The 20299-nt window shown below is 38.3% G+C and overlaps 1 protein-coding gene across 11 annotated transcripts in view; it reads left to right on the top strand.

Annotated features, from left to right (window-relative positions):
• Positions 1–20299, top strand: part of HDAC8 (histone deacetylase 8) — a 243617-nt gene that overhangs the window by 48645 nt on the left and 174673 nt on the right. For all 11 annotated transcript variants that reach the window (XM_045472535.1, XM_045472534.1, XM_045472538.1 and 8 more), the window contains 3 exons: positions 12972–13084; positions 17090–17167; positions 17775–17883. In XM_045472535.1, coding sequence (XP_045328491.1) covers positions 12972–13084; positions 17090–17167; positions 17775–17883 — 300 coding nt within the window. The remainder of the gene's footprint in view (positions 1–12971; positions 13085–17089; positions 17168–17774; positions 17884–20299) is intronic.

Below are 20299 nucleotides of genomic sequence, written 5' to 3'. Positions count from 1 at the left end.
ATTTAACACTTTTTCATGCACACCTTATGGTTTTTTAAATGTGTATTTGTTTTATCTTACAGCTTGATTCAACTCAGTCATAATCTTTAGAAGGACGGGGTTCAGGACACCTTGCATTGTCCACAACCCCTAGTATAGAGACAGAGCACAGAATGAGTCCTCAGCACCTTCCTGCAGACTGATTACATACAGTGTCCCCTCTTAGGCAAACTGCTTGAGACTGAGGTATCAGAAGAAGGCCACGGTTCTACTTGGGACTGGTAGCAACGTTATATTTCAGGGCTCATTTTCTAGGAGTGGCCAAAAAGATTCCAAGTCTTGTTCAACTAGGTCTATGAGTACCCCTTTACTTCCTGCCTTGGGTTTGACACCTTCTTATAAATATGAGGTAAATTACAAAACCTCCCTCTATATAAAATAGAAATAATTACCATTTTGCTAGGAAGTCACAATCTACAGCTGAAAAATGTTGAGTAGAATATATATATTGTGTATATATATATTATATATATATATAATATATATATACACATATATAGTGAATAAATTTTTAATTGTGAATAAAATTTCAAAACGTAGTCATTTGTTGCAGAAAAAATGTAAAAATAATGCTCAACTTTTTATGTTTTTTCTTTTGGGTATTATAATTAATGTAGGCATAACTTGACAACAACCTAGATGTTTTTCATCCAAGGTTTGAACAATTTCAGTAATACATGGTAAAACTTTGTAAAGGGGCTTAATCCTATGATGAAGAGGACATTTAAGGAGCTCCCACATGTTTTTCTTGTATGTCAAAAAATTATCCAAGATCTGCATCAGCAGAAGCCAGAAAGTCTGAAAGCATTCCCTGCATTTTGAAAGCAAGCACTCTTCTCTCTCTCCTGATTTGGCAGAGGTTGTGATCAGTTCACTGAGCAGAATGGCATTTCCTCCTATCCACACCTAATATAAACTCCAGCCAATTTAATGGGGTATATTTCGTAGTTAGGGATGCAAGCACATAAAGTCTTTGGCTCCTGAGATAGTCATCTTGTGTGCCAAGACCAGGTGCAGAAATACAAATACATATATATTAAGCCTGAGACAGCTGCTTTGCCAGTGTTTTGTGTTTTTTCTATTTAACTGGAAACATTGAGCAGGCGCAACTTCCATCAATTATACATAAAATGTTATTTTTCTTGTGGAGGAAGAGAGTACATTTAATTCCTCAACTCTGTATTAATGTCTAAGGCACTGAGGTTTTTAAGTTCATTAATCAAAAGTTTAAAGTAAAAAGTAATATTTTTGATTAACCAGAATGCTCAGGAATGAAATATTCTGATTAATTGAATTTTCTGGTTTAGGGAACAGTTACATCAGATTTTTTATTTGTTTAATACATATTCTTTAACCTTTTATAAAAGTGCATCCATAGATTTCTGCCTTAGTAAGCACAGTAGACAGGACCTGATTGAATCTTGCTACTATCACTTAGAATTACACAGTGTTTTTGCACTCTTGATTCTAGTTGAAAAAGATCTTCCAAAGTAGTGGATATTGACTAAATCTTGGCTGAAGCTGGGGTATACACTGGGAGATTACTTTTGGAAATTGTTTGGTTTCCTGTTATTTTCCCTAAAAGCAAAGTAATATAAAAGAAAAATTCACTAGCCAAGTGAAGACTTTGATTTGCTAATCTATACTTTACTGAATAAAATCATATTTTAGAACAGGAAAATTCTACCTGTCATCAGAGAAAAACATGCTAAAAAGTTTAGATGCAGAAAAATGAGACCTTGCATGTCTAAAGGAAACAAGTGAATTTAGTTCATCATGACCTGTCTAGTCAATTAATTCCCTTACTGAATTAATCTTACAGCAATTACCAGGGACCTACTCACCACTTTGTTCTGTAGTGCAAATGTTAGGTTTTGTTTATAAACTATCTTAAGATTCCTGGTGGTAAATAGAACTGTTTTACACTTTTCCCACTAGTTTACCTTGGTCTATATAATTATCCAAAGTGAAATATGGTCCATGAATTCTGAAAGTTGCCTTCTAAGCACTTTTCACCATAATGAATTCATAGTAACTTTTTTTAATGTTGATTTATTTTTTTAAGAGAGAGAGAGCACATGGGGCAGAGAGAGAGAGAGAATGCCAAGCAAGCTCTGTGCTGTCAGTGCAGAGCCCCATGAAGGACTTGATCTCACCAACTATGAGGTCATGACCTGAGCCAAAATCAAGAATAGATGCTTAACTGAGCCCCCCAGGTGCCCAGAATTCATAGTCACTTTGCTTGATTCATTTTCAGGGAAATATTACCTTATATCTACTCTCCCAAGCCTTCATTTGTCTTTTATTTTTTTTAATGTTTATTTATTTTTGAGAGAGAGAGAGAGAGAGAGAGAGCACAAGTGGGGGAGGGGTAGAGAGAGAGGAAGACACAGGACCTGAAGCAGGCTCCAGGCTCTGAGCTGTCAGCACAGAGCCCGATGCAGGGCTCAAACTCACAAACTGTGAGATCATGACCTGAGCTGAAGTTGGATGCTTAACCGACTGAGCCACCCAGGCACCCCTCATTTGTCTTTAATAGTGACTGCTTATCATGCCAAATGGTGTGGAAAGAGTGAGAACTGCGTAGAATAATGCTGCTGTCACATTTATTTTATTTCCTGGATAACATTTTCAGTTTGGTCACATAGTTAATGGATTTGTTTCTATTAACAAGTAGAGCCTTCTCGACCTAATCCTTTTTCACACATTATTCTGTATAAATTCTAAGTCCAAAGGTGCTAGGCCAGTAGCTGAATTGGCCTTGCCTTTTGGGGGAATTTTTTTTTATATTTATTTACTTTTGAGAGACAGAGACAGAGTGCAAGCAGGGGAGGGGCAGAGAGAGAGAGAGGGAGACACAGAATCTGAAGCATGCTCCAGGCTCTGAGCTGTCAGCACAGCCTGATGGGGGGGCTCAAACTCCTGAACTGTGAGATCATGACCTGAACTGAAGTTGGATACTTAACTGACTGAGCCACCCCGGTGCCCCAGGGGGGTTTTTAAAAACTCATTTATCCCAAATCCAAATAATCAGAAAGTTGAAATGATTGAAGTTTGGTGTGTTATTGAAGGAGGAATCTGGAGAGAAAAATTTCTACTAGAAGGATCTGTGGTAGTTCTTTTTTGGCCAAAGAACCTTTAAATTCATAACAGAAAATGGCAAAAGGGGATAGAGGCAAACAGAAAAAGTAGTAAAGCAGTACATGAAAGACAACTGAAGAGGTAGGAGAAAACTGACAAGATAGATTAATTTCACCAATATTATAAACGAAATGATGAAAGGGGAATAGGCATGAAGGGGAAGTGGAGGAAATTATATGAGAAAGAGTAAAAGCAATAAATGTTGATAGAATGATATCAAAACTATTTAACAGTGATTAAGCTTCTGTGCAAAAGAGCCAGACTACCCAAATTCAAATTCACGATCAACCACTTCTAACTGTGTGACCTTGGACAAATTACTTAATCTCTCTGTTTTAGTTTCTTCATTTGTAAAATGGGAATAATAACAGTATCTACCTCACAGGGCTGCTGTGAAAATTGATTAACATATTGAGAGCTCCTAGTACAGTTCCTGGCACAGGATAATCACTCAATAAATGTTGCCTATTATTTTTATTATATGCCAACAACAGAGAAAAGCCAAACCATACTACCAACTGGTTTCAAGATAGCTACAATGAAAGTAAAAGCATTGTAACAGTTATGCTAACACTAAAAGAGAAAATAGGTAGGGCCAAATAAGGAAACACTGGAAATCTATGATGCTGAATTTTGATACCAGGACTGAAAAAAAAATGTTGCAAAATCTTTGCCAGTAACAGTTCAGCTGTTGAACAGTGCAGGTATCTGGCTCTTTCTGGGTGAGATAACCAACCAATGTTTTTAAAAAGTCTTAATGTCATTCATGATCCAAGCATCCCTGATCTCTGGCCTCATGGACATGGAAACAGCAAATACATATGCGCAAATGCAGTTGACTGAGCCCTGTGCTTTTTCTTTAAAAAAAAAAATGGCTTTGTGATTTATGGTTCACCAGGGCATTTGAGAAGCTAGATATTTCTGGTAAAGAAAAAAATTGCCTGGGGGCACCTGGCTGGCTCAAGTCACTAGAGCATAAGACTCTCGATCTCATCAGTTCAAGCCCCATGTTGGATGTAGAGCTTACTTTTTTTAAAAAAATTGCCTAACCACAAAGTTGCAGACACATTTCTCAGAGTTTTCAGAAGTTTGTTTGCTAAACCTGGTCTATCCTGTAGATACATTTGTGTTGATGATGTGAAAGAGAAAAGCCCCAGACGATGAGGGAATGATTTTATTCAGTTATAGGTAGAATATTTATTAATGAGGAATACATCACAGAAAAATAAGGGAGTATGGGGGTTTACAGAGACAGGTAAACAAGGGAGTCATCTGCAAGTCTTATGGGAGTCATTAGGAAAGATGGAGATGGGTCTTATTTAGAATAATATGCCAGGGTAAGATGGTACCTTGAAATTCACCTTTTCCTGGAAAACAGAAGAGGGCAGCGTTCTTAAACATTACTGCTTTCTGGGGAGCACATGGCTCAGATAAACTTCAACACTGTCATTTTCCCCTTTTGGTCAAGACAAGTATTATCCTCAAGCAACTCAGAGGCGATTGTAAACTTCCCAAGTATAGTGAGGGCAGGGTCTTTAGCACTCTTGGTGCTGATCCTTTAAAACCAGTTGAACCATCTGTTGAGAGATAGTAGCTAAAGTCAGTTGTTTTAGGGTTTGGAGCTCACACATCTTAAAATAAGGAAGACTAAAATTGAAAAAAATTGATATAAAAATTTATATTAAAGAGCCAAGCAAGAACTGAACCCTGAAAGGTAACCAGTCAAGTGGATTCTAAGACATCAATGGAGGAAAATCTTTGTTTTGCAGCACGACCCATACAGCTAAGATGTCAGCACTCTTGGTGACACTGTTCATAGTCTAGGTTACTTCTCATATAAGGACATGCACAACCTTAGCATCTCTTCAGACATCCTTCATATTGTAGGTGGCAGCTTGTTCAAGGAGAATTCCAGTCATACATGGTCTGCTGTGGTAACCAGTTCTTTTTTATTTTTATTTTTTATCTTAGAGAGAATGAGAATGTGAGCAGGGGAGAGGGGTAGAGGGAGAGAGAGAAAGAGAGAATCCAAAGCAGACTCCATGCTCAATGTAGACCCAATGGGGGGCTCAGTCCCACAATCCTAGGATCATGACCTGAGCCAAAATCAAGTCAGGCATTCAACTTACTGAGCTGCACAGGCACCCCATGACCAGTTCTTTCAGATTTATATCAAGTCAACAGGCTTTAGCTTACAGGGCTGCTTCAGATCCTGAGAAGACACCAAGCTGTAAGGCAACATAGGGTCCTGATAGGGACTTGAGCATTCAAGTTTTAGCTCTTGATGACTCCAAGTCAGAAGGGAGGAAGAAAAGTTGGAAAAGTTAGCTTGGAGGATATTAGCCAGATATTGGAGAAAACTGGAAGAATGGATAATTTAGGAAGGATCAACAATTTGGGCACGATAACACAGTCCAGTCCAATTTGCAAAGAGATACCAAAACTGGTTCTTCCACATGAGGAAGGAAGTCAATTACATCTCTACCACAGAAGACAAAGTTTGCATACTTATCAGTAACCTGCAGTTTATAAAGAGATGAGAGCTCAAAAACAATAACTATATTCTGATAACCTGAAATCCTGTGCTATAGATGACATAGAGTTTTCCTTTGAAACACAAAATTTCTCTAAACAGCCACCTCCCTTCTAATCAAAGATAATCTTAAAGGAAGATTATTCTTGAACTCAAGATAAGGCTGGTCCCAGAGGCAGCAAAAGAAAACATAGATAAATTGAAGTTCAACAAAAATTAAAAACTTTTGTGTATCAAAGAAGATTATCAAGAAAGTGAAAACACAACCGACAGAATGGGAGAAAATATTTGCAAATTATATATCTGATAAGGGTCTGGTATCCAGAATATATAAAGATCCCACAAAGCTCAAGAACAAAAAGCTCAATTTAAAAATGAGCAAAGGACAGGGCACCTGGGTGGCTCAGTTGGTTGAGCATCTGACTTTGGCTCAGGTCATGACCTCGCAGTTCACCTCTCTGCTGATAGCTCATAACCTGGGACCTGCTTCAGATTTTGTGTCTCCCTCTCTCTCTGCCCCTCCCCCAATCATGCTCTATGTCTTTGAAAAATAAACATTAAAAAATTTTTTTAAAATGAGCAAAGGACTTGAATAGACATTTCTCCAGAAAAGATATACAAATGGCTAACAGGCATGCAAAATGATGTTTGACATCATTAGTCATTAAGGAAATGCAAATCAAACTCACACCCACACCCACTAGGAGGGCTAGAATTAGAAAAAAAAAAAAAAAGAAAGAAAGAGAAAATAACAAGTGTTGATGAGGATGTGGAGAAATTGGAACCCTTGCACATTGCTGGTGGGAATGTAGAAAACAGCTTGGCTGTCCTTGAAAGTTAAATGTAGAATTATCATATGTTCTAGCATTTCAGTTCTAAGTATATGTTAAAAAAAAACAGATACTCAAAACAAATACTTGTACACAAGTATTCATAGCAGCACTATTCACAATAGCTAAAAGGTAGAAACAACCCAAATGTCCATCAATGGATGAATGTATAAACAAAATGTGGTATATACGTACAATGAAATATTACTCAGCCATAAAAAGGAATGAAGCACTGATAGATGCTACAACATAGAGGAACCCCAAAACATTATGCTAAGAGAAAGAAGCCAGACACAAAAAATCACATATGGTATGATGTCACTTACATGAAATATCAAGAATAGGTAAATCCTTAGGGACAGAATGTAGATTGGTAATTATCAGGATCTAGGGGGAGGGAAGAGTAGGGAATGACTGCTTAATTAGTTCAGAGTTTTCTTTTGAGGTGTGAAACTGTTTTGGAACTAAATTGGGGTGGAAGTTGCACAATACTATGAATGTACTAAATGCCACTGAATTATATAATTTAAAATGGTTATTTGAGAGTTGCCTGGCTGGCTTAGTCTGGAGAGCATGTGACTCTTGATCTCGGGGTCATGAGTTCAAGCCCCACATTGAGATTACTTAAGAGATTACTTAATAAATAATTTAAAAGTAATACATAAAATGGTTATTTAATATTGTGTAGATTTAACCTTAATCAAAATTATTTAAAAATAAAAATTGGCCTCGTTAGATTTAGCCTGATTATTTATATAGTTGTAGCAAGAATGGTAACTTACCATATAGACCTTCTTAAGCTTGTTTTGCTGGAAGTTTTCATAGGAAATCTCACTTTGAGGGGGCCTGGGTGGCTCAGTTGGTTAAGCATCCGACTTCAGCTCAGGTCATAATCTCATGGTCTGTGAGTTCAAGACCTGTGTTGGGCTCTGTGCTGACAGCTCAGAGACTGGGGCTTGCTTCGGATTCTGTGTCTCCCTCTCTCTCTGCTCCTCCCCCCCCTACACACACACTCTCTGTCTCTCTCTCTCAAAATGAATAAACATTTAAAAAAAATAAATCTCACTTTGGTGTTTTAAAAGCCTATTACAGCTAGGAAGCCAAGCTAAGAAGATTTTACCTGAAGTAATTATAAATTTGGGACAATTCTTGGGGTCTCTCTTCTCTCTTCTTGGGGTCCCCAGAATATCCTAAGTTTCCAGGGCCTGCCAGGAAGTAACCTTCCTTATTCACTTGGAAGGCTGGGAACTCTGTAAGCCAGGTACCAGGTACCAAGCTAGTTTTTCCAAGAGGGCTTTGATGCATTGCTCAATGAAGTCAACCTTAGTTCCTTAAAAGTGTCTGATCATATCCGATTCAGTGACCATCATTCACAAATATGACATTCCAGGCAAGGCCTTGGATATATAACCAATGTTTTCCAATCATGTCCTGATAACAGGTGGGACAGATAGTTATTATTGAACTTAGGCAGATAATTACATTGCTATGGAAGTAAGAGTCCTCAATAAGAGTTTCTGAATCCTGGAGGGCTCAGGCAGGAGGAATAAGATATCATTTGTAAGTGTGTCATTTCTGTTTGCAAAAGCATGGATTACTAAATGATTATGAGTTATAGATAGCATAAGAGAAAAGAGAAATGAGTTGCCTGTACATCCAGAAAATAGAACATTAAGGAGCGCCTAGGTGGCTCAGTCAGTTAAGTGTCCAACTTCTGCTCAGGTCATAATCTCACATTTCAAGAGTTTGAACCCTGCGTTGGGCTCTGTGCTGACAGCTCAGAGTGTGGAGCCTGCTTTGGATTCTGTGTCTTCCTCTCTCTCTGCCCCTCCCCTGCTCGTGCTCTGTCTCTCTGTCAAAAATAAGTAAACATTAAAAAATTTTTTAAAAAGAAAATAGAACACTGAAACATCAACAATATTCTTTTTTTAAATTGAAACATAGTTGACATATAATTTTACATTAGTTTTAGATGTCCAACTTAGTGATTCCACAACTCTATAGGTTATGCTATGTTCACAGGTGTAGCTACCATCTGTCACCATGCAACACTATTGCAATATCATTGACTGCATTCCCTATGCTGTGCCCTTTATTCCCATGACTTATTCATTCCACAACTGGAAACCTGTACCTCCTACTCTTCTTCACCCATTTTGCCCACCCCCCGCCCCCTCCCTTCTGGCAACCATCAGTTTGTTCTCTGTATTCATGGGTCTGTCTGCTTTAAAACATCCGCAATATTCTAAACAAAATCCACAATCAGCCCTCATCAGTCTCATTCAGGCCTATATAATTAGTTCTTGTTCCTCTCGACTTTGCATTAACAGTCTCACTAACCCATCGACTTCTCAACTAGAGTTCTTGAAATCCTGATTCAGTTCACTGGTATGGTCTCAACGTTGTTTACACTATACCACAAAAAGCCTGTACTCAACAATACTTGGCAAAAATCCTTTTCCATGGGGCTCTGAGATAGTCTTTCTTTGTTGAAGATGAAGCACTCTGGCTTGTACCTGATTGCAAGTGCTCTCAGGAACACGTCAGGTTAACTTTAAATAATAATATACCATGAATATACTGAGCATATAGTTAGAATATACCCAAAGCATATCAAGAATATCAAGTAAAGAGATTCAGTAAACTGGAGTATCTATATATTAATAAAATTCTGTAGGTAAGTGCTAAGAATTCCCCAATTGAAACTAATGGCCTAGTAGATGCTAGATTCAAAATAAAGAAGCAAAGTTGAGATGAAGTTAATGTTTAAAAAATGTTTAAATTATTGAAAACTGTATACTGTAGTCAACTAATATCTGGCAAAGCAGCGCAAGGACTCTGATAAATAGAAACATATCATGGCCAGTGACGACACAGAAGGATCTTTAGGAATTTCCTATACAACATACAATTTCTGAAATACTTATATTAATAATATTTTGCCTATACCAGTTTCGCCTAGGGAAGGCTGAACATCTCTTCTGATGTGGCAACTCTTCCCATACATCAATAGTAATGTATCAAATAAACCTAATTATTTCTAGAACATCTCTTTTTATAAAGTGAAAGAACAAACCCTTTGTGATTTTTCCAGGGCCTTCCAAGATTTGATTAAGATAAGTTGATGGATTACTAAAAAATACTACTTGGTTCCCTATTTAACCACAATGATTATAAAAGATTTTTAACATAAACATAGGATGCAATATGACCATAAGGAACCTCATCTTTTTCCTAAGAAAAAAGTCTTTGTTTCCTTAAATAACCAAGGACATCATAAAGTCAACATAAACCATATAAGGTTATTCTAGTAAGACACAAAATCTTTTTTTATTGAGGAACATTACTTAGTGAAGCAAAACCTTTACAACCTGTTATTTGAGAGAAGACAAATAATCAAAAAAATTAGCATGTTAAAATGAAAAGCAAATTCTAGTTTTGCATAAGTATAATATTTAATATTGAAGTTATTTTTGGAAATCTAATAAGCCCATCAAACCTTAGCCAACTTTGATCTCAACAAATAAAATTCCCTTTCTATGAATCTTCTACCAATTTCTATATGCATACACATCCTTTATAGTACAACTTCTGTTAGTGGCCAAAAAGAACATGTTCATTAACCGAACCAAATACATGCAGTTTCTCTGTAGGATGTAAAAATAAGAAGCAAAAGCATATAAACCCGAAATTATGCCTAGCAATTAATGCATTCTCTTAGTTAGAAATGGTCTAGGGATCTAATGAATATCCATTAATTAACTCAGTTTAATACCACCCAAAGTTTTCAGTTACCTAAAGATCTTATAAATTATCTTCAAGCTGACATACTACAAAACATAACTACTGTTAAAATAAAGTTCATCACAATAATGACTCAATCTAAACAAATTTGTTTGTCATAGTCTCAAACATTTAGTAGAGGTAATGTTAGCTCAATTAATTAATGAACCTGTATAAATTTAGGAAGAATATATTTAAGTAGAATAAAAATCTACATGTATATTATACTTAACATGTATAAATTAGAAAAGTCATAGCTGATTTTAGTAAACCAAATTTATTAAATCAGTCTTATCTGCCAAAGACTTACCTAAATTATGCCAACTTGAATTCTTAAATTCAACAAACTGAGTTTGTTTTTATAGGAATACTTTTAGCACATTAAAAGTCTTGAAGTTTAATGTCCTTATTTTCTGAAAATTTTAGGAAGATTCTACTTATGTAAGCAGTTATTTCTATAATCTAATGAGAATAGAGCTCCTTTAAGAAAATATTAGGAAAATATTACATGCAAAGACCTTTCTGAATTACAGACAACATCGTCATCATTATTATTATTCAAACTATCATGATAGGGAGGATGTTCATTAACAAAGAACATCTCAAAGGAAAGAAAGGGGGCCAGGAGTCTTTTAGAGGCAAGTATTCTTCTTTATATGCCATGTTATTTCTGATTGCTTTCTTTGTTTTTTGGTTTTGTTTTTCTGTACTTATGACTTGTCTCCCTAACTTAATTATAGGCTCTGAGGGGAAAAAATATGTCCTATATTGATTTGTATTTCTCCTCCCCCCCAGCTCCCTCCTCTTATTCACTTTTTATTGAAGTATAATTGACATACGATGTCCTGTTGGTTTCAAGTGTACATGATAGTGATTTGACATTTTTATACATTATGAAATGATCCCCAGAATAAGTCTAGTTACAGTCTGTCACCTTATGAAGTTATTACGATATTATCTATATTCCCTATGCTGTATGCTACTCTTTCTGCCTAACACTTAATGTTCCATCTCACCTATCCAAAAGTTATTGATGTTTCTCTTTTTTGATATGCTAAACAGTAGACTTATAAAATGTAAGCTTTTCATAATTGGAAAATAGCATCCAAAAACTTTCAAAGTCACATATTTACCTCTTATTTACAAAGAATTCATGGGTGGGCAAATCTTTTTCTCTTATTGGTTTCTTCCTGGTTGCGTATCTAAGGCCAAGCTTTTCTTTTCTTTTCTTTTCTTTTCTTTTCTTTTTTTTTTTTTTTTTTTTTTTTTTTTTTTGCTGGGTGATCACTGAATTCACCTGCATGAGAAAATTCAATGCTTAGTGATATTTTTTACCAACTTCCTGCTCGCCAATGTACCTGTCTCATTGACTCAGCCTATAAACCAGGGTATTGTTCAGAATATGAAATGTTATTATGGACGAGGTTTCATGAAGAATTTTATGCAATGTGTAGGTACTAGAAAGATCTTATAATCTCATAGTACCAAAAATGCTCTTTTAAATGATGCTCATGCTTAGAATTCCATTTCAATTAAAATATCAGGGAGAACTTGGGAAAAAACGGGCTGGACATTTAAAGTGTCTGTGGAAGCTAAGGACATTGAAGCATTTAGGATGAGGCCTTAAAAATAAGTTATAATACACTTTTGATGATAAAAGAATGCTTTTTTTTACATCTACTCAGCAAGACTTAATGGCAACATAATAAAAAGAAGTAGGCTAATAAGAGTAGGTTACTCTTAATAAAAGAGTAGGTTAATGTTGACAAGAGGTTAAAGTGACACAGTATCACCAATAAAAATGTGAAAAGACACCAGTGAAGTCAATGAAGACAATTTTAGTGAAGGAAACAAAATAACTTTAGAGGAGGCTGCCTCAGAAAGGCAACCACATGTAGAATGTTTGTACATTCTACATTCAGCTTTTAAAGCAACAAGTGCAAAAACTTACAGAAAGGAAGGAAGGAATGAAGGAAGGGAGAAAGAGAAAGGGAGGAAGGAAGGAAGGAAGGAAGGAAGGAAGGAAGGAAGGAAAGAAGGAAGGAAGGGAGGGAGGAAGGAAGGAAGAGAGAGGAAGGAAGGAAGGAAGGAAGGGAGGGGAAGGAAGGAAGGAAGGAAGGAAGGAAGGAAGGAAGGAAGGATGGAAGGAAGGAATAAAGAAAGAAAGCAATTCTAGTTTATGTCATAGGATCAGTACAGACTCCAGTCTCCGTCATCTTCTACATCTGGCTGAGCAAGATGGTCTTTAAGGCCCCTTCTAGATTCTAGCTTTCTTCAAGTCCTATAAGGGACATTCAGTGTTGATCATGATGAGCCCAGGGTACTACAAGATTTTTAAATCATTCCTGAATCATTAGAGAAAAGTTCTGTTTTGACCAATATAGTTATAATATTATAATTCTTTGAAAATTTGGGATCCTAAATGAAAAATGTTACCAATCCACCTGAATATTTAGCTTACCAAAACACTTCATCCCCTGGTCACTCTGGGCGAATTTACTATATATTCTTTGTAGGTAGATTTTTGTTTTTCTTAAAAGAAAGGGGAATTGTAAGGGAATAGATCTCAAGGGTTAGATCCTTGGCTGTAAAGACTCCCTTGGATTGCTTTTGGCTGTTGGCTGTAGCAACTTGTTTTCTTACAGAGATGAAGCATCTGGTTTTTGTTATCTCAATGATGCTGTCCTGGGAATATTACGATTGCGACGGAAATTTGACCGTATTCTCTATGTGGATTTGGATCTGCACCATGGAGATGGTAAGCCCTTCACATTCAAAGGTGCTTTGCTGCTAGGACAGAAGGTTTTTATCAGTGAAGCTGCTTCTAGGTGACTGGTAAAAGGATAAATGCCTATTACTTTTGAAATTTTTCTAATTGAGAATCCTGAAGTAGGTAGAATAGATTCTTCTAACTGATGTAATTCTTCTTCGCTAAGCAAGATGCTTTAAAATACCAGGTTTTTATAATTTCCCCTCACCTCTCCTCCACTAGCAAATTTCTCCAGTATAAAACATTAAGAAGTGGAAATCCTGTCTAGTGTATACTCAGTGCTCAGTCACCTCCCTCAGGCCACTTCCATAGGTTCTAAGTGAAATCTTCAGTTAGACAATCTTGATGCTTCCCTTAAGATTGAATCAGTGTATGATGGAATAACATTCAGAATTTTTCACTGATAGGGATACCAACTCATGTAGTAATCAGAATCTGCACCACTTTCTTTGTATTACTAAAATATTTAGTGCTACACAAACTCAGGGCATCTCCTCTAACTTTTAACAGCAGCAGAATCTTGATTCACCTTACCCCATTAATGCCCTTTCAGAAGACTTCACCAAAATGATGTTACCCAAAACCTCCTATGTACTTTCCATCTACAATGTAGAGCTTCAGTGACAGTTACCCACACTCTGCTTCTTTAATACATCCTGTGTGTGCCACATGCTTCCATTGATCTAGGATCACTTAGCTGGTAAAATTAATTAAGGATATTCCCTAGTCTCCCCCACATCAGTGACTGCTGCTTCCCTGTTCCAGGGATTTTTGGAGACAAACTAACATAATCAAGGTATAAGTGAGGAAAATAATAGCATATGACAGAGGCTAGAATCAGCTCTCCTGCCAAAACAGAAAAAGAAGGAAGAACTTGTGAGGAAAACCTCCCCAAAGAGTTCACCTAGATGGATGCTACCAAGGAATGGGGACAGAAAATTGAAGGTAACAGAGAAAAGCAAAGAGTTAAAGCAGCCAACATACTACTTTGAGAACCATGTCCACCAAATATCTGAATACTTAGCCAATGCAAAACACAGCCTGGTTCAAAAACCTTCAGAGACTCCTTATTGCCTATAACAAGAGTAACATTTGGCCCATGGCTTGTTTTTGTATGGCCAGCAAGTGAAGACTTTTTTTTTACATTCTTACAAGGTTGTAAAGAAAACAAAGTGCAGTAGAGACCATGTAGGCTCTGCAAAGCCTAAAATATTTGCCTCTTGGTTTGCTAACTCTTGGCCCATAGCATTGGTTCTCAAACCTGCATATGTAGCAAGATGACCTCTGGGAAGCCTGTTTTAAAATGCAGAATTCTAGGCCTCATCCACCAGATATTCAAATCCAGTAAGTCTGGTATGCAATGCCAGATCTACATTTTAGCAACACTCTGGCTGTTCCACAGGCCACACTTTAAAAAAAAAAAAAACAGTGCTCTTCAAGCTAAAGTCCATATTCTTTACCCTGTCTTTTGAGGTCTGCCTGAAAGAGACCTTACCTCTTCTCTCCAGTCTCCTCTCTCACTACTTCCTGTCTAGGCTACTGTACTCAGTGATCCCCAGACATGTCTCAGTATTCCCACCTCTCTGACTTTGCATTACTTTTTCCTAATTTAGTTTTGCTTTTTCTTCCAAGTTCTACCCAGGAGCTCAAATTGTAACACTAGCAGATTTGCCCTGACTACTCCAACCCCAGTGTTCTCTTCCCTCCTCAAGTCCTATATTGTTTATATCGCTGATTTGATATTTAATTATATATTGTCTTGTATTGTTAGTTAAATCTTTAATGTGTCTGTGTCTTCTCCTCCCATAGGAACTTTCAGTTCCTCCAGAGCAGAGATCAAGTTGTTTACTTCTTTCTGTCCTGCACAATGGCTTGAACAAACAGAACTCTGCATATAGCAGTGGTTCAGTAAAATATTTGTTGAATGAATGAATATTATGAAATTCAAACTATTAGTATCAGAGCTCAAGAATAGAATCAACTCTATTGAACCATGTAAGAATGAAATGACTGTCACCTGAAACCGTTCTTTCCATTTGCAATGTTATTTCTACACCATTTAGAGTTTCCTGCTTTAGCCAACTTTTATGGTGTGTTTCATTTCAGTTTATTTCCCCTCTTCAGCACCTCCCTTCCAGTGACCTCTGCCCCGCCTCCAAACTCTTACACATTTGGTTCATTTTAAATCTCCCATGATTCCATAACTAGCATCCTGTGGTGGCTTCACAAGCACTCTTAGCCTGTCCTCACCTTCCTTCACCTTCTTTTGTTTTCCTAACCACTGTTCTCTTTCACAGCAAGCCCCATACCCTCCACCTATCTGTCTCTGTCCTTTTTTTAAAGTATGATTTGCTAACAATACCTAATGGCATTTCCCATCAGAGGAGATACAAATAGCTACTAAACATAAAAAGTGCTCAACACTCAGAGAAAGGCAAATTAAACAAGATCATTTTTTCTGCCTAAGGTTAAAAAGAATAATAACACCCAGTGCTAGTCAGGGTGTGAGAAAATGGGAACCCTCATTGGTTACCACCTTTCTGGATCAATAAATAATCAGGATTGTTATGAATTGTCCTTGTTTAATACCTCAGTCGCTAAGTTAAAATGCTATTTTAATATATTTTGTTTTGTTTTCTTTTGTTTACTTAATGCCTTGTGCCTGGAGCCTTTAACTGATTTTGTTTAATTTTTTTTTCAATATATGAAGTTTATTGTCAAATTGGTTTCCATACAACACCCAGTGCTCATCCCAAAAGGTGCCCTCCTCAATACCCATCACCCACCCTCCCCTCCCTCCCACCCCCCATCAACCCTCAGTTTGTTCTCAGTTTTTAAGAGTCTCTTATGCTTTGGTTCTCTTCCACTCTAACCTCTTTTTTTTTTCCTTCCCCTCCCCCATGGGTTTCTGCCTTTAACTGATTTTAACTGCCTCCCTAGGGCAAAACATAAGGCTTGGGAAATTCAAACATGCCTGTGATATACAAATATAGTTAATATTTTTCTAAGGTCTCTTTTGGCCTCTAATGAAGACTGAAAACATTAAGCAAATGCAGCGACAGTTTCTTTATTTGACATATAAAAAAGGATAGTACATGAATTTGCTAATAGTCCCTCCATTTTACAGATGGACTATCTGAATATAGTATGACACTATGTGATTCTGGGAGGAAAGGTGTGGAGGTGGGCAGTACATTTATCTGAATAAGCAGTGGCTTGTAAGAGTTGTATCTTCTATCTCCCAGGCCTCTATACTAATTTTCTGCCTCTGTTAAAATGGAAAGGAGACTACTTTCTAGAAAAGTTCTTCCCACCACCATCTTTCTTCAAGCTTTAAAACTTTGTTATAAAGACACTATTAAGGGAAAAGGGCGGGACTCTCTTAGCCTTCCATGTTTTAGCAAGAAAGGTGTACTATAAGCTGCTTAGACTTTGGGTGAACTGCATTTATAACCAAATCTGTATCATAGAGAAGCACTTTATAATTAGGTTTTCACTACATAATGCCTAATGTTTGTATTGGTCATATTTTTCAAAGGGTTGCCACATTTTACTTCTTTGAAAAAAAAAATCCCAAGAATTTAACTGGAACCACTAAAACAAAACATAAAACTTCCAAGATGGTGCCAGTCCTCTATTCAGCTCTGTTCATAATGCTTCGATTCTGAGCTCGAGCCTTCCCCACCCTTTAGAAGAGGTTGTCTAAGGGAGCCTGGACATCCTGTTGCTTGGAAAGGAGAAGTCCAGTTATAACTTTCCATGAATGTAAAAAAGAACCCCAAAACTTCTCTGGGGGCCAAAGTTCTACCTCATCCTGTACCAACAAGAGATCAAAGACTGGAGGGTTTTGTTCCTTTTAATCCTCAGCTTGTTAGTTTTATTATTGCTATCCTCTCTCTTACTTCCCACAGCTACTTCCTAGCATTTCAGTTGTTGAAAACGGGAGTTGCATATATGAAGTGATTCTTCTGCTGTTTTTTTTTCCTCTGCTAGGTGTAGAAGATGCCTTCAGTTTCACCTCTAAAGTCATGACAGTGTCCCTACACAAATTCTCCCCAGGATTTTTCCCAGGCAAGTAATCTGTGTACTCAGTATTACATCTGAGGAATAAATACTGCAGTTCTTCTATACATCTCTTATATTTAATATCTGGATAGTTACATGCTATTAATACTTCATTGGTGCTACTTTATCCAAAATTTTAACACAGGTCATTTCAGGCAACAATGATAGGAGGAATATAATACTGCTTCTTTTTCCAGATGACTTTTATGGACTGTCAACAGACAGCTCACTTACACTTACTGTCTTATCACATAGGACAGTGTAACTGTGTAACTCCTAACATCCTAATAAGTGCAATGATATATTAATATTATATCAATCAAAGGCATATGAAAAGTCAAGCAAAGGAGTTAATCTTTTTGTCTAACTTGATCTAGCAAAACGGAAACTAAGTTTTTTCCCATTGTCTTAAGGTTTTCCTCTTTCCCCAACATTGTTTACAGCAGTTACTTCTCTATATTGTTTTTCTTAATTTCACACTCTTAGAAACCATAATTAATCTAAGACTGTTCTTCTACTTGGCCTTTTATTCTTTTGCATTCCTATCAGAATCCTTCAAGTTGTCTAATGTTGGTATTCTTAAAACTGTTCATGGCGCTCCTCTCTTTCACAGGAACAGGTGACGTGTCTGATGTTGGCTTAGGAAAGGGACGGTACTACAGTGTAAATGTGCCCATTCAGGATGGCATACAGGATGAGAAGTATTACCACATCTGTGAAAGGTATGGCAGTAACACTGGCCCAGTAACAAGTGGATTGCACTTCTGTAGGATGAAATGGCTCCCAATCTTACAGAATTCTTATTTTCAAGGAACAATTTGAGAGAGAAAAAAAGAGCCACTGTACACCTATGTCACTTTTCTATACTGCATACTTATTTGATCCCTTGTGTAGGAGACCTGAGTTTTTGGAACAGAGCCACACTCTTGGTTTGATCTTACCTGCTGCCCCATATGATTAAGGTCTTCCCAAGAGCAGAGCTTTTAAGCTGTCCTGGGTTATCCCTTGCCTGCTACTTTCTTAGCTAAAACCTGTACGTATGTGATTTCATTAGCCTGAGATGGTTCATTTCAGTTTCCCATTATGGAGATCTGCTTCAATCCACTGGTGTGAATATTAGAAAATTCTTCATTGGAGGGGGAGGGAAGATGGCAGCGTAGGAGGACGCTGGGCTCACCGCGCGTCCTGCTGATCAATTAGATTCCACCTACACCTGCCTAAATAACCCAGAAAACCGCCAGAGGATTAGCAGAACGGAGTCGCCGGAGCCATGCGAAGACGAGAGGCCCACGGAAGAGGGTAGGAAGGGCGGCGAGGCGGTGCATGCTCCACGGACTGGCGGGAGGGAGCCGGGGCGGAGGGGCGGCTCGCCGGCCAAGCAGAGCCCCGGAGTCTGGCTTGCAAAAGAGGAGGGGCCTGACGGACTGTGTTCCGACAGCAAGCGTGACTTAGCATCTGGGAGGTCATAAGTTAACAGCTCTGCTCAGAAAGCGGGAAGGCTGGAGGACAAAGGGAGGGAGAGCTGCTGAGCCCCCCGGACGACAGAGCTCAGTTTGGTGGGGAACAAAGGCGCTCGCCAGCACCATCTCCCCCGCCCATCCCTCAGCCAAAATCCCAAAGAGAACCAGTTCCTGCCAGGGAACTTGCTCGCTCCGCGCAAACACCCAACTCTGTGCTTCTGCGGAGCCAAACCTCCGGCAGCGGATCTGACTCCCTCCCGCTGCCACAGGGCCCCTCCTGAAGTGGGTCACCTAAGGAGAAGTGAGCTAAGCCTGCCCCTCCTGCCCCCGTGCACCTTGCCTACCCACCCCAGCTAATACGCCAGATCCCCAGCATCACAAGCCTGGCAGTGTGCAAGTAGCCAAGACGGGCCACGCCACCCCACAATGAATCCCGCCCCTAGGAGAGGGGAAGAGAAGGCACACACCAGTTTGACTGTGGCCCCAGCGGTGGGCTGGGGGCAGACATCAGGTCGGACTGCGGCCCCGCCCACCAACTCCAGTTATACACCACAGCACAGGGGAAGTGCCCTGCAGGTCCTCACCACTCCAGGGACTATCCAAAATGACCAAGCGGAAGAATTCCCCTCAGAAGAATCTCCAGGAAATAACAACAGCTAATGAGCTGATCAAAAAGGATTTAAATAATATAACAGAAAGTGAATTTAGAATAATAGTCATAAAATTAATCGCCGGGCTTGAAAACAGTATACAGGACAGCAGAGAATCCCTTGCTACAGAGATCAAGGGACTAAGGAACAGTCATGAGGAGCTGAAAAACGCTTTAAATGAAATGCAAAACAAAATGGAAATGACGACAGCTCGGATTGAAGAGGCAGAGGAGAGAATAGGTGAACTAGAAGATAAAGTTATGGAAAAAGAGGAAGCTGAGAGAAAGAGAGATAAAAAAATCCAGGAGTATGAGGGGAAAATTAGAGAACTAAGTGATACACTAAAAAGAGATAATATACGCATAATTGGTATCCCAGAGGAGGAAGAGAGAGGGAAAGGTGCTGAAGGGGTACTTGAAGAAATAATAGCTGAGAACTTCCCTGATCTGGGGAAGGAAAAAGGCATTGAAATCCAAGAGGCACAGAGAACTCCCTTCAGACGGAACTTGAATCGATCTTCTGCACGACATATCATAGTGAAACTGGCAAAATACAAGGATAAAGAGAAAATTCTGAAAGCAGCAAGGGGTAAACGTGCCCTCACATATAAAGGGAGACCAATAAGACTCGTGACTGATCTGTCTTTTGAAACTTGGCAGGCCAGAAAGAATTGGCACGAGATTTTCAGTGTGCTAGACAGAAAAAATATGCAGCCGAGAATCCTTTATCCAGCAAGTCTGTCATTTAGAATAGAAGGAGAGATAAAGGTCTTCCCAAACAAACAAAAACTGAAGGAATTTGTCACCACTAAACCAGCCCTACAAGAGATCCTAAGGGGGACCCTGTGAGACAAAATACCAGAGACATCACTACAAGCATAAAACATACAGACATCACAATGACTCTAAACCTGTATCTTTCTATAATAACACTGAATGTAAATGGATTAAATGCGCCAACCAAAAGACATAGGGTATCAGAATGGATAAAAAAACAAGACCCATCTATTTGCTGTCTACAAGAGACTC

The sequence above is a fragment of the Leopardus geoffroyi genome, chromosome X (assembly GCF_018350155.1).
Source record: "Leopardus geoffroyi isolate Oge1 chromosome X, O.geoffroyi_Oge1_pat1.0, whole genome shotgun sequence".
Taxonomy (NCBI): Eukaryota; Metazoa; Chordata; class Mammalia; order Carnivora; family Felidae; genus Leopardus; species Leopardus geoffroyi.
The sequence above is the reverse complement of the archived record's forward strand: the minus strand, read 5'-3'. Positions and strand labels throughout refer to the sequence as shown.